Source organism: Primulina eburnea, chromosome 4 (genome assembly GCF_022965805.1).
Source record: "Primulina eburnea isolate SZY01 chromosome 4, ASM2296580v1, whole genome shotgun sequence".
NCBI classification, from domain to species: Eukaryota; Viridiplantae; Streptophyta; class Magnoliopsida; order Lamiales; family Gesneriaceae; genus Primulina; species Primulina eburnea.
In genome coordinates, this window is record NC_133104.1 from 8,400,304 (window position 1) to 8,414,577 (window position 14,274).

General features: G+C 40.3%; 2 protein-coding genes across 2 annotated transcripts; one reads left to right on the plus strand and one right to left on the minus strand.

The window, feature by feature from the left end:
- Positions 1-1,896, minus strand: LOC140830853 (F-box/FBD/LRR-repeat protein At5g56420-like). Its single transcript, XM_073194376.1, has 3 exons — positions 791-1,896; positions 534-668; positions 1-431 (listed from the first exon to the last, which is right to left on the minus strand). The coding sequence occupies exons 1-3, from the start codon at positions 1,676-1,678 to the stop codon at positions 174-176; spliced, it is 1,281 nt and encodes a 426-aa protein (XP_073050477.1). The 5' UTR covers positions 1,679-1,896; the 3' UTR covers positions 1-173.
- Positions 1,897-6,073: 4,177 nt separating this feature from the next.
- LOC140830060 (uncharacterized) lies at positions 6,074-9,236 on the plus strand. The gene is made up of 2 exons (XM_073193340.1): positions 6,074-7,111; positions 7,182-9,236. Exons 1-2 carry the CDS (start codon positions 6,074-6,076, stop codon positions 9,234-9,236), a joined length of 3,093 nt encoding a protein of 1,030 aa, XP_073049441.1.
- The last annotated feature ends 5,038 nt before the right edge of the window (positions 9,237-14,274 follow it).

Here is a 14,274-nt window from a genome sequence, read left to right on the forward strand (position 1 = left end):
TGGCGCAGCACTGTGTCGCATGTCGTGCCATCGGTTGGAGTAAAATCTCGTGTTTGACAACTTCGACTTGAGACGATGTTCTTATAACAGTTTCGAGTAAGTTCACTCTGAGCTCTTAAAACAGTTTCGGGATTCAATACTCAAAATCAGTCATTCTTGCTAATTTACAGATGTCAAATGAAAGTAAGCCGACATTCATGAGATCCCCGTGGAAGATAAGAAACCAGCTTAGAATGGATGTCTTTGCGACGACAACGAGACTTTGTATCTATCCTTACACTCTTCAAAACTTTAGCATGCATCATAATATAACTTACCATGTTCAACTCATGCTCTCCACCTGCAAATCCACTGATTGATACATATTTAAGGGTTGATAATAGACACTCCGGTATATTCTTAGGCTCCCTCCAACAATTTACTTCATTTACCTAAAATAAACAATCACACCAACACCACGTAAGATTACAAAGAAAAACAAAGTGATTGAGAAACAAAAGAGAAGATCTTCTCAATAATTGGTATCAAGATACCTCTCGGACGGTAAGGTATTCTAGCTTATAAGCACTTTCAAGCAATTCTGTCAAGAAATACCAATCAGCTTCTAATTCCACTTTGATCAAATTATGGAACCTTGTTGTTGCAAAGGAGAATGTCGGGTTCAGATGCTGAAAAGAGAAGTCATTGTATCATGACACCATCGGATACATAAACATAAATAGTTTATGTGATTAGTCTCACAGGAAAACAGTTGAAATTATAAATCTAAGAATGAAAACAAAGCAAATACCTCCATCATGGTGCAACTTCTAAATGTTTGACTTTTGGCATTAGACAGCCTTTCAACAAGTTGAGACAAATTCCTCCAATGTCTGATGTTTGCTTCGGAATCATGATCATAGGAAAGAAAACTCTTTGCTACAACCATGGAGGATAGCTTTTCGGATAGAATAGTGCGGGAATATTTATCTTTTATGTCAAGATATTGAACCGCGGGGATATCTAACACTACCTTGTGTTCATAATGGCACTCTAACATATAACAATGAAACTTAGACCACAACACAAAGGATTTTAGAGTGGGTGAACTTACATAACAACAGCCCATGTTGTCACATAACTTTCTTTCAACGAACAAATCCTCAATAGCTAAACACCCAGAAACCAAGTTAGGAAGGGACTCATCATTCTCATAGCAATTATAGCGAAGATGGAGTTTCTTGAGTCTAGGCAGACATACATCACCGGGCTTGGCAGAGATTGTAAAATTTTGAAGAGTCAATTCAATCAGAGAGTTACACTTGAAACGACATTGAGTCAACGTAACATCAGAGAAATCACAGAGACGAAGAACCTGAACATTGCGTGCAATGGCAGTGCTGATCCATGCATCAATTTGACATTGGCTAGCAACATCATCTGAGCGGATGATCAAACTATCTATGGACCCATTGTGAAGCGACAGAACATTGTCAACCATGTCCGAAAATGGTTGACAATTGTGATTAAACTTATAATATTCTAGGTCGTTGAAACGACGATCGCGGACATAGTTCCATAGGTACCTCCATCTTCTGGCTAAAACACTAGTTTTGGCAGAAAAATGATTTGGGAGAAAAGACAGAATATGGCATAGAATTGGGTCTGGCAAGCTGCTGATTATATCCATGGAATCCATTACCAAGATCAGTTCAAATCCTAGCCCTCTCTCCTAAATCGTTTCACAACCACTCCAATTGATGAGAAATAGATTCACGTTTCCCCTAAAATAATTTACCAGAAATTACGATATTTGAAGCTAGGGTTAGGGTTTTGGGCAAACAATAAAAGACATAGGAACAAAAGAAATTTACCACACGAATTGCATACCCCTCGAAACTTTATAAAAACCTAATTTCCTATGGAATTTAGTTCATAGCGGGAGAGTTTTGTTTCAATCCAGAAAACCCACTGGGCCGATTACTCAGTAACAAATTTAAACTTTTTTCCAACAAAAATTAATATATTTTAGTTTTTCATATATTTATCATTATCATTATATAATGATTAAATCTCTAGTGAGACGGTCTCACGAATCTTTATCTGTGAGACGGTGTGAGACGGGTCAACCCTACCGATATTCACAATAAAAAGTAAAACTCTTAGCATAAAAGGTAATATTTTTTCATGGATGACCCAAATAAGAGATTTGTCTCACAAATACGATCCATGAGACCATTCACATAAGTTTTTACCTTATCATCATATATATTTTTAAAAAAGTGAACATATATGTCTAAATTATAATTTATCAATGTTATTTGTTTATGATATATTGAAAATATAAAAATACTTATTTAATCGAGTATGTTAAAAAAAATTCCTACTCTTTATCACTTCTTTAATATTTTATTTTAAAAATAATAAGAATTAATAGTATCATAATTAATAATTTTTTTATGGAAACATAAATTTTTAGACTGTTTAAGTAAACAAAGAGGGCGAGAGAGTTAAAAGGTGAAAAATGTTGAAAAAAAATACTAATATAACATTAAAAAATAATGATGTATAATCGATAATTGCTAACTAATCAAATATCATGTCAAGAATTAAATCAAAAAGTCAAAAAAATTAAAAATTGTGTAAGAGTTTGATATTAGAAAAAATCTAATTAGACTATTTCATGTACTAAAAAAATCATTTTTCCTTAAATCTATAAAGTGGACAAACAAAAATTCTGTATAGGTGGTATTCAAACTAATTTTCAAAATAGAGATTTATCTCTCAATCTCGACGATTACGATAAATCAATCCTTTATTTATTTTTTGAACTACAATATAGAAATAAAAGAAAACATTTATGTGAGATGGTCTCACGGATCGTATTTTGTGAGACAGATTTTTTATTTAGCTCATCCATGAAAAAGTATTACTTTTTATGTTAAGATTGTTACTTTTTATTGTGAATATCGGTAGGATTGACTAGTCTTACAAATAAAGATTTGTGAGATCGTATCACAAGAGACCTACTCTTTCAGAATATATCTTACCATGTTCAACTTATCCTCTCCGCCACCAAGTCGGCGAATAGTTGCATAATTAAGAGACTACAACAGACACTTCGGTAAGTGCTTAGGCTTTCTCCAGCGCTTTTTTTACCTGATGAAATCAATACCACCAACATGATAAGTAACACACCATTCAAGAGAAGATCTTCAAAATAATAAGTTTTTCGTAGCTTATAAGCGCTTTCATTTCAAGTAATTCTGTCAAGCGATGCTGTTTGGGCTAAAAATAATTAATTATGGAAGCCCAATTTAATGTTGAAGCCCAATTAAATTATATAAGCCCATAACAGATTAATTCTTATCGATTCAAATTATCGATTCAAACCGATCACAACGTGAGAGGAAAGAAATTGAGATCGTGCAAAGGTAATGGGAAAGATCATAGGCTCATGGGAGAGTGGAGAGAAACGGCACAGCACGCTGGGAAGAAAAAGAGATCGGCACACAGAAACACACACAACTCTACATACAAATCTGCAAATACTCTCTGCAAAATTTTCAGTCTTTCATGCACTAGTTTTCAAGCGTTCCAATTATTTCTAGCATTCTAGATCTTATGGCTTTAGATTTCAGAAACTTTATATTTTATATTTCTATGTCTTGTAAATTTCTACAGTTTATTGAAAATATAAACGATGTCAGAGATTTATTCTTCAAATTCCAATAGTTTTCTTCATTTTGGCGTTATAGTTGTTTTAGGAGATTAGAACCGACGGTCAAATTTAGAATTCACTTTCGTTCACCTGGTACGCCCGCAACACCAAATATTGTGCAAACATATTTTTGGCACGCCCGGTGGGACCTCACTATGCCGCCAAGAAGAAAGGAAAACGTGAATCAGGAGGGTGGGGAGTCTCTGGCGAATCAAGAGGGAACTCAAGCGCCTCAGCCAGAGCAACACGCTGTTGAACCACAAGTTGAAGAAATGGATCTACATATAACAGGGTGATTGAAGAACTGACTGCTACAAAGATTGAGGAAATCTCACTGGCATTATCTAAGGCGATGGCTGACTGTTTGAAAACCATTTTGTGTAAGCCGAGTCAGTCCCTTCGAGGAGAGCAAAATACCACTGTCAAAGAGGCTGACCAGGGAAGCAACCAAGTTCATGAATCCGATCAGGGAGTGGGAAACTCAAGGGCTGGCGATCCCCGCCGCCCAGATTTTACTCTCCCAAATCATCCAGAGAGAATGTATACACTACCTCACAAGAGAGAAGAAACCTTAGGGGGGAGATCTCAGCCATATCCACGTGCTCATGGAGTGGGTTGCTCGAAACAACCAGTTACTCAAGTGTACAGCGTGACCAATCCTCTGTACCAACCTGGAGTTTATGATGACATACCGCACATGGATCATCAAGGAGTGGATGGGGGCTTCCCAGGAGGCAATTTTGGTTTAAATGCATGGTTCCAAGCTCGGGGGGCAAATTACTACCATCACCAACTCCCCGCTCGGAACATGCACGGGATTGATCCAGAAATGGTGAGAGAAGCTGTTCAAGAGTTATATGGGCCGGCCTTGAAACAGATTGGCCGCCCAGAGTTCCACAAACCCTATCCAGACTACATTGACGTGAATAACCCGTACCCAAGGGGTTATAGAGTTCATGATTTCAGTTTATTCTCCGGGGAGGATGGCCAGTCCAGCATGGAACACATAGCCAGATTCACCATCCAGTGCGGGGAATTAGCCAACTTGGAGAACTTCAACAATCTAAAGTTGCGGCTATTCCCGAATTCCCTCACTGGGACTGCATTCGCCTTGTATGCCTCACTCCCCAGAAATTCAGTGATGAGTTGGCAAGAGATGGAAAGACAATTTCACATTCAATTCTATAGAACAGAGCCTGAAGTGTGCATTGCGGACTTATCCAGAGTCACTCAAAAGAAAGGAGAGTCTGTGGAATATTTCATAGACAGGTTCAAGAAGATGAAGAATAGGTGCAAGGTGTTCCTACCGGAGACCGAGTTCGTGAAGATGGCACAAAAGGGGCTAGATTTTGAATTGAGGAAGAAATTCCAGGGAATGGAGTTCAGGGATTTCTTCGAGCTAGCTGCCAAAGTGGCTGAATACGAAGAACTATTGCGGGAAGAGTCGTACAAGAAGAAAACTACTATGGGGTCTTATTATCAGGAGGTGGAAGAGGTGGCATTGGCAGAGATGCAATCGGTCGGGTCTTGCACAGTTCCCCTGCTAAAAAAGAAGCCAACAGAGAAGAACAACTCCCAACTCCCCAAAGACATGCAGTATACATTCGATGTATCAAAGACCGAAGAAGTTTTCGACTTCTTGGTGAAAGAAAAGTTCATCACATTCCCGCCTGATCACAAGATGCCACCTACAGAAGAGCTGAAGGGACGAGAGTATTGTAAATACCACAACTCCTATAATCATGCTACCAAATCTTGTTGGGCGTTCAAGAACATTTTGCAAGATAGAATTAACAAGGGAGTTGTGAAATTCCCCAACAAACAAGAGTCTATGGCGGTGGATGATGATCCTTTTCCCCCGGTAGCTTTGGTTAATGTGAATGTGACAGATTTGAGGGATCTTCTCAATGAGAAAAGAAGCCGATCCTTGCAGTGAAAGACCGAGTAATCAAGAAATACTGGATTCCAAAGGGTCAATTGTTTGAAGCTCATGGAAGACATAGTGCCGATCAAATACGAACAGTTCAATCGCATTTCCCCAGAAATGTTGGTGAATCCGCGGCCTTTAGGCCGAGGAATCAACATTTCCTTGAAAGACCAGTGGTGGAGAAACAATGGTTTAGAGGGGAGTCATCTTGCAACCATCACCAAAGGTATTCGGACAAGAGAAATGCATATGAATTTGAGTCACGAAGGGTGGAAACTAGAAAATTATCAGCCGATCAAGGCAGAGAACGGCGTTCATACGAAATCTCAAAAGGAAAATTGATTGAGAACAGTAGAGTAAAGCCGAGATACGTCGTTCCAGCCAGAGGGGAGTTCAGTGAGTCTTGGAGAGTGGCCCAACACAAAAAGTTCCCTAGGCCACCGAATATGACACAAAAGAGACGACTGTTGAGAGAAAGAGCTATTGCAAGAAGAAAGGAGTCCGCTAAGTTGAAAAATGAATCCACAATTGATGTTCCAGTCTCCAGAGAGCCAGTGGGGAGTAAATCCAAGTTCGGAAGATCCGCTACTGAGGATAAGTTTGTTGAAGATGATGATGATTTGTTAAGCGAAGAGGATGATCAAGCAAGAAAAACAATCAATTTTTGTATTGGAGAATTTCACATCACCGTGGATTGTGCCACAAGAGTGGTGATACTACCCGAGAGATTTAAAATGATGGAAGAAGAGGATGGGGAGTTGATGCCCCAAGGATCAGTGCAAAAGAAAGAGCATGCAAATAAACTCCCTGAAAGGAGTTCAAGAGTGATTATCAAAGAAGATCACCCGAATAAGCCTAAACAAGTGATACTTGAAAAGCCTACACCGGCCATGACCAAGCACATAAGGCCGTTGTACATCAAAGCCCACTTGAATGGGAAGCCAGTGTCCAGGGTGTTGATTGACAATGGTTCAGCTGTGAATGTTCTTCCAGTAAGAATGTTGAAAAGGTTGGGCAAAAATGAAGAAGACTTGATTCTTTCGGAAGTTTCGGTTGCTGCATTTACAGGAAAAACCACCAAGACCATTGGGGTATTCCCCGCTGATGTTACTGTGGGGAGTATGTCATCGTTATGTGCATTTTTCGTGGTAAACTCCTCCGCCAACTTCCAAGCGTTGTTAGGCAGAGATTGGATCCATGCAAACCAGTGCATACCATCCTCAATGCACCAACTGCTATTATTCTGGAAAGGGGATGATGTGGAGGTTGTAGAAGCTGATGGACAGCCGTTTCAAACAAGTGCAAGTGCAGTTGAGGCTAGATATTACAATGGAGATTTTGGGCCCATCAAAATCCGTGGCAATAGCAAGAAAGAAAATCCACTGTACATGCAAACACCAACTCCAAGCTCGGTGTTGGAAAAAATCCTCAAACCTACTGTTATCGTGCCGTCTAGGCCGATAATTCAGCCGCTGATTGAGGAGGTTGATGATTAATTCAAACCAAAAAGGAAAAGAGGTAACTGCAACCTCTATATGGAAGGCACATGTGCAGCAAGTACTGGACAAACTAAAGGAAGAGGAAGCATGGGACACTTATGGAACTGAAGTTGTCCAAGAAGAAGAATACGAAGATGATGAGCTCCAAGTCGATGAGTTATTGATGGCGCCATCTCAAATGGAAGATGGCCAACATGAAGTGCAAGACCCATTGGAAGAGATTAATTTGGGGGAGCTTGAGAATCCAAAAGTGGTATATGTGAGTAAGCTACTGGAAGAGCAGTTGAAGCAAGACTTGATCAGTATGTTGAAGGAATACAGAGATTGTTTTGCATGGAGTTATGATGACATGCCAGGGTTGGACCGAAAATTGGTCGAACACCAACTTCCACTCAAAGAAGGTTTCAAACCATTTCAACAGCCATCTCTTCGCATGTCAAAACAAGTTGAATTGAAAGTGAAAGAGGAAGTTGAGAAATTGTTAAAGTCCAAGTTTATAAAGCCAATCAGATATACCGAATGGCTTTCGAACATTGTGCCAGTCATGAAAAAGAATGGCAAGGTAAGAATATGCATCGACTTCCGAGACTTGAACTGTGCAACTTCCAAAGATGTATATGTGATGCCGATACCTGATATGTTAATTGATTCAGTGGCTAGACATGAATTGTTATCCTTCATGGACGGATTTTCGGGCTACAACCAGATCAAAATAGCAGAGACTGACACTCACAAAACAGCATTCAGATGCCCGGGAGCTGTTGGTACGTTTGAATGGCTTGTTATGCCATTCGGGCTAAAAAAAGCAGGGGCCACGTACCAAAGAGCTATGAACTCGATCTTTCATGACATGATAGGGCATCACATTGAAGTATATATAGATGATATCGTTGTGAAGTCTAAACAAGCCGCTGATCACATTGAACCCTTGAGGAAAAGCTTCCAAAGAATGAGGCAACATGAGTTGAAGTTAAATCCATTGAAATGTGCCTTTGGTGTCAAAGCAGGAAACTTTCTGGGATTTCTTGTACATCAGAGGGGAGTTGAAGTGGATAAGAACAAAGCCAAAGCTATTATGGAAGCAAATCCACCTAGAAACAAGAAAGAGTTGCAACGCTTCCTTGGGCAAGTGAATTACTTGAGGCGTTTTATCTCTAACCTTGCAGGGAAGACAAAGGAGTTTTCACAGCTGTTGAAGCTCAAAGACAGCGGAGAGTTCAAATGGGAGGAGCCGCATCAGAAAGCTTTTGATGTGATCAAGAGATATCTATCTAACCCACTTGTTCTTATGCCTCCCAGGTATGGAATGCCCCTTAAATTATACATCTCTGCTGCTCATGAATCAATTGGGTGTCTACTAGTTCAAAATAATCATGAAGGAAATGAACAAGCCATCTATTATTTGAGTAGATTCCTTACTCCAGTAGAGGTGAAATATTCTGTGATTGAAAAGCTATGCTTAACACTGTATCATGCATGTACTAAGTTAAGACATTATTTGATTCAATCAAGAGTGTTTGTGGTGGCTAAAACCGATTTGATTATATACATGCTTAATAGACATATCCTCTCTGGGAGAATTGGCAAATGGTCTTTAGCATTGGCCGAATTTACATTGACATATTATCCCCAAAAATCAGTAAAAGGCCAAGCTATTGCCGATTTTTTAGCTGATCACCCTTCACTTGATGAGTTTATTGGAGAACATGTTGGGTTTCCAGTTTGTGGAGTGGGAGTTCAACCCTGGGAGTTGAAGTTTGATGGATCAAGCACAGAAACAACAGCTGGAGCTGGTATCGTGATCACCTCGCCAAGAGGTGTGAAAACCGCTCTATCCTTTAATTTGGATTTTCCATGCACCAACAATCAGGCAGAATATGAAGCACTGGTCATTGGATTGGAAATTCTGAAAGATTTAGGGGCAAGAGAATTGTTAATATCAGGAGATTCTCAGCTGGTACTCAAACAGCTGTCAGGGGAGTTCAAATGCACAAGTTTGTCCTTGGCTCCGTACTATACAGCTGCATCCCAACTTCTAGATGATTTCGAGGAAGTGTCATTAGTACACGTCCCAAGACAAGAAAATTGGGAGGCAGACGAGTTGGCATAGGTTGCTTCGGGATTGAAGATGTCTCCGGAATTTACACACAGGCTGGTGTTGATTCAAAAGAAAAACCACCCTTCAATTCAGCAAAGAGGGATTCAGGTAGACACACTCAACTTGGATATAAACTTAGCTGGTGACTGGAGAGATGACATGAAACAGGTGCTAGAATCAACCGGGAGAGATATTCCACATGGTTTAAAAATGAGAGCTCTTAATTACGTTCTAGTGGAGGGAGATTTGTACAGGAAAGGGTTAGATGGTTTGCTCCTCAGATGCATAGGCTTTCCAGAAGCTTTGGAGATAATGAAGCAAGTTCATGAGGGAGTGTGTGGAGCGCATCAATCTGGAATAAAGATGAGATGGTTGATAAGGAGGTATGGCTACTATTGGCCATCCATCCTGAAAGATTGCATCAAATATGCTAAGGGATGCCAGCCTTGTCAGAAACATGGGAACATCCAAAGAATCTCGGCTGACGAGCTTTACAGCGTCGTCAAACCATGGCCGTTCAAGGGCTGGGCCATGGATTTAATAGGGAAAATCTACCCCTCATCATCTAAAGGCCACTCATTCATCCTGGTGGCCACAGATTTTTTCACCAAATGGGTAGAAGCAGTGCCTTTGAAGAGAGCGGAGCAAGAGGATGTCATTAACTTTGTGAAAGAGAATATTATTCATAGATTTGGAATTCCAGAGTCATTGACCACGGATCAGGGAACTATGTTCACAGGCCCAGATATGAGGGAGTTTGCAGAAGACTATGGAATTAAATTGATAAACTCATCCCCTCATTACCCACAGTCAAACGGGCAAGCCGAAGCGTCAAATAAAGTGTTGATAAAGATTCTACAAAAGATGATGGAAGAGAATCTTAGGGATTGGCCAAGGCTGTTATCAGAAACTTTGTGGGCATACAGAACATCCAAGAGGTCTGCCACTGGAGTGAGCCCTTTTTCCCTTACCTTTGGCCATGATGCAGTGCTCCCATTGGAGATTATGGTGCCATCAATGCGAGTGACAAAGCAAAATGAACTTTCCCTTGAGCATTATAATGAAGCAATGATCATGGAGCTGGAAGAACTAGATGAGTTGAGAATCCAAGCGTACAATGCTTTGCTGTTACAGAAACAGAAAGTGGCGAGGATCTACAACAAAAGAGTTAACAAGAAAAGTTTCCATGAAGGAGAGATAGTGTGGAAGACCATACTACCACTAGGAACAAAAGATAGGGAGCTGGGCAAATGGTCTCCCAACTGGGAGGGACCATTCAAGGTACATAAGGTGTTAGACGGAAATGCATATTGGCTATCAAGCATAGATGGCCATCCACACAAAAATGCATAAACGGCAAGTATCTCAAGCCGTATTTTCCAAGTATGAGGGAAGAAGTAGGAAAAGCTTGCGAGTGAAGCAAACACGAAGGCTGATATTCAGTGGGGAGTTGGCATTCTTCAGTGGGGAGTTGGCCTTCATGGCCACTTTTGTATATATTAAGTTCTTTATTTCAAGATTTCATGTGAGGTAGGCCTTAGGGCCACTGAAATAAATTTTTGTAGCTTATGATTCAACAATAAAATTTATTGGAGAGAGTGGGACAGTAAGCCACTCTCGCTCATTATCGTTGAAGGTCCTTTATTTCACTAGGGAGTCAGCCTTATGACCACTTATTTCCAAAGTTTTTATGGTACCAGAAATCATGGTGAAATATACCATACCGCCATTATAAATTGGTTGTTTGCATGTGCAATGACAAACCATGAAGTAGGCCTCCAGGCCACTTAGATTATTGCACGAAAATAACAGAGCGAGCGGGGAGTTGAGCTCACCGAGCGGACAACGAGTAATAAAGGAAGAACGAAAGAGAACAAGGGCGTTATGCGAACCCCAAGCGGACCCAGAAGTTGACTTTGGAAGAAAAATAGGCTAACCAGCCATTTTTTATGTTTTAGCTTCATGTTGTAAGATTTTATTTTTAGTAGGCCGTAGGGCCACTAATGTAACTATTTGTTGGTTATGACTCAGAAAACGAGAAAGATAAATTAAAGTTGACCAGTAGGCCACTTTTATCATATTGGATCCATTGTATTTCGATGGAGAATCAAGGGAGAGGATACTCTCGAGTGGGGAGTCTTAAGCCAACTTATGGTTTTGATTGAAACTGTTAGAATGAATTGGGTTGAGTGGATTAAAAATGAATGGAAACTCCTTCCTAACATTTAATACACAACATCACATTAAACTCATCCTCATTCCACATCCAACACTGAATGACTACAACACCAAACCAACAATCAACAGATAAGAAGCGGAGCCACCGCATGCAATAACAGTAAGTAAACGTGTATGCGGGAAAGGGGTCCAACTGAAGTGCAAATACGTGTATGCGGGAAAGGGGACCGACTGAAGTGCCATGCATAATGATAGGGATAAGGGAACTGTCTTGAGTGTATGCAGCATGTAAGAGCACATAAGATCACATAAGAGTTTGAGAGGTACCTGTGTTTCAAAAAGCCCCAAATAATACCAAAGCTTAAGTGTCGAATGCACTGGAGAACCGAGGCCAACCCATGGCCAAGTCTCAATCTGGTATTACCTGTGAAGAACGAACCACATATACAACAAGAGGCTACATACATATTCTTTTCACCGCCCGTGGAAATGGCACCAGAGGTAAATGTAAAGCCAGTAGATGGGTCTGGATTAAAAATCGCTGCACACATATATTATGCAAGACGTCGGTCTCCGCTGATGCACACAATATGGCCAAGCAATGGTAATCCCAGCACACCCACAAGACAAAGGCTAGTGTATGGTCAAGCAGCCCCCAAATTCGTAACTCCCCCAAAAGTACCACATAAAGAAGTAAAGAAGTACAACTCAAACGGGCCGTACAAATAAGCATAATCATTTATCATACAATTCTTGGAGAAGAGTCAAGGCAAGACAAGACCTTTTGTACAAGAATTCACGTCCAATCCTCGCATACCTCAAGACTTCGCACATCTCAAGATGGGAAGAATGAAATGCAACTCCAACCAAGGCAATAAGTAATTATCAGGTAATTTTTGCTGCTGAAATTTGCGCATAAATACGAATAGCATGGCAACCAAATTTGCAAAAAAACAAGGAGCCAAGAATTGCGGAGTAAAATTCAAGAAAAGGAAAAAGATTACCCATGGCAGTAGAAGGCGAGTAAAACTCGATTGGACGCCGGTTGACAACCCAGAAGCGGTGGAAAAGGGGTTGAAATCAGTAGCAGAGACTGAGATGGCGGCTTGGGAAGAAACGGGGACCGCAGCGCTCGATTCAGATGGATGCGCCGAGGCAGACTCTTGAGCCATACAAGGACTTCGGGCGACAACGATGTGGAGGAAATGACGGTAAAAGAAGGACGAGCGAGTTCCGAGGAAAGAGGCAAATGAACTTAAGAGCCGCCGCAGTTGAAGTGTAGAGCTAGCGAAGCTGCGGGCTTCCACAGTGGCAGCGGGGAATAATCAGACGAAGGGCGCGAGAGAAAGAAGAAGGAACTTGAATCACAGCGGCAGCGTGGGAGGGAGTTTCAGAGCAGCAGGGAGCGAAGAGGCGGAGAAGAAGAGAGAGGGCCAAAGATCGCGATTTGAATCTGGGGAGGGAATTCTACTGGATAGTGAAAAATTCATTAAAGAATTGGGCTTGGCCCAAAAGTCACAAACTCACTCCACAAAAAATGCTCGCGGGCCATTCCAAATAAAAGAATTAAAACTGGTTTACATACAAGCATTTTGGCCCAATGGGCCAATGCTTGCGGGGGCAATTGTTTGGGCTAAAAATAATTAATTATGGAAGCCCAATTTAATGTTGAAGCCCAATTAAATTATATAAGCCCATAACAGATTAATTCTTATCGATTCAAACCGATCACAACGTGAGAGGAAAGAAATGGAGATCGTGCAAAGGTAATGGGAAAGATCATGGGCTCATGGGGGAGTGGAGAGAAACGGCACAGCACGCTTGGAAGAAAAAGAGATCGGCACACAGAAACACACACAACTCTACATACAAATCTGCAAATACTCTCTGTAAAATTTTCAGTCTTTCATGCACTAGTTTTCAAGCGTTCCAATTATTTCTAGCATTCTAGATCTTATCGCTTTAGATTTCAGAAACTTTATATTTTATATTTCTATGTATTGTAAATTTCTACAGTTTATTGAAAATATAAACGATGTCAGAGATTTATTCCTCAAATTCCAATAGTTTTCTTCATTTTGGCGTTATAGTTGTTTTAGGAGATTAGAACCGACGGTCAAATTTAGAATTCACTTTCGTTTGTTTTTAGAAGTTAGATTTTTATCATTTCACACAAATCGGTGCACTTTCGCACCTGGCACGCCCGCAACACCAAATATTGTGCAAACAGATGCCAATCAGCTTATAATTCCAATTTGGTCAAATTCTGAAAATCTCGTGGTTGCAATGGAAGATTTCAGGTTCAAGGGACGCCATCGGATGCACAAGTATAAGAATTCAAAAGACCAGGGTCGGGAGAGATTTTACAATCTTGAATAGTCAATTCGACGAGAGTGCTACACTTGAAACAGCATCGGGGCAACCATTCAACCCATAGATCAGAGAGAGAAAGAACTTGAACATGTGTGCAACAATGGCAGTGCTGATCCAAGAATCAATTCGCGAACGTAAGTCCACAGGTACCTCCATCTTCTAGCTAGAACACTAGTTGTCGCCGAGAAATGAATCAGGAGAAAAGAGAGAAAATGGCATGGAATTGGGTCTGACAAGCTGAATATGCAAGTTGAGCTTTTCCGAAAAGTCCGACCTTATTCAAGATACATTAAGATATGACATTATTAAAAAATAATAATAATAATAACAATAATAATAATTTGTACATTATAATGATTTGATACAGATGTATTTGAGCATAAAATGTACAATCGAGCATAAATATAGACAAACACATGTGAAATGATCTCACAAATCGTATTTTGTAAAACATATATTTTATTTGAGTCACATATGAAAAAATATTATTTTTTATGTT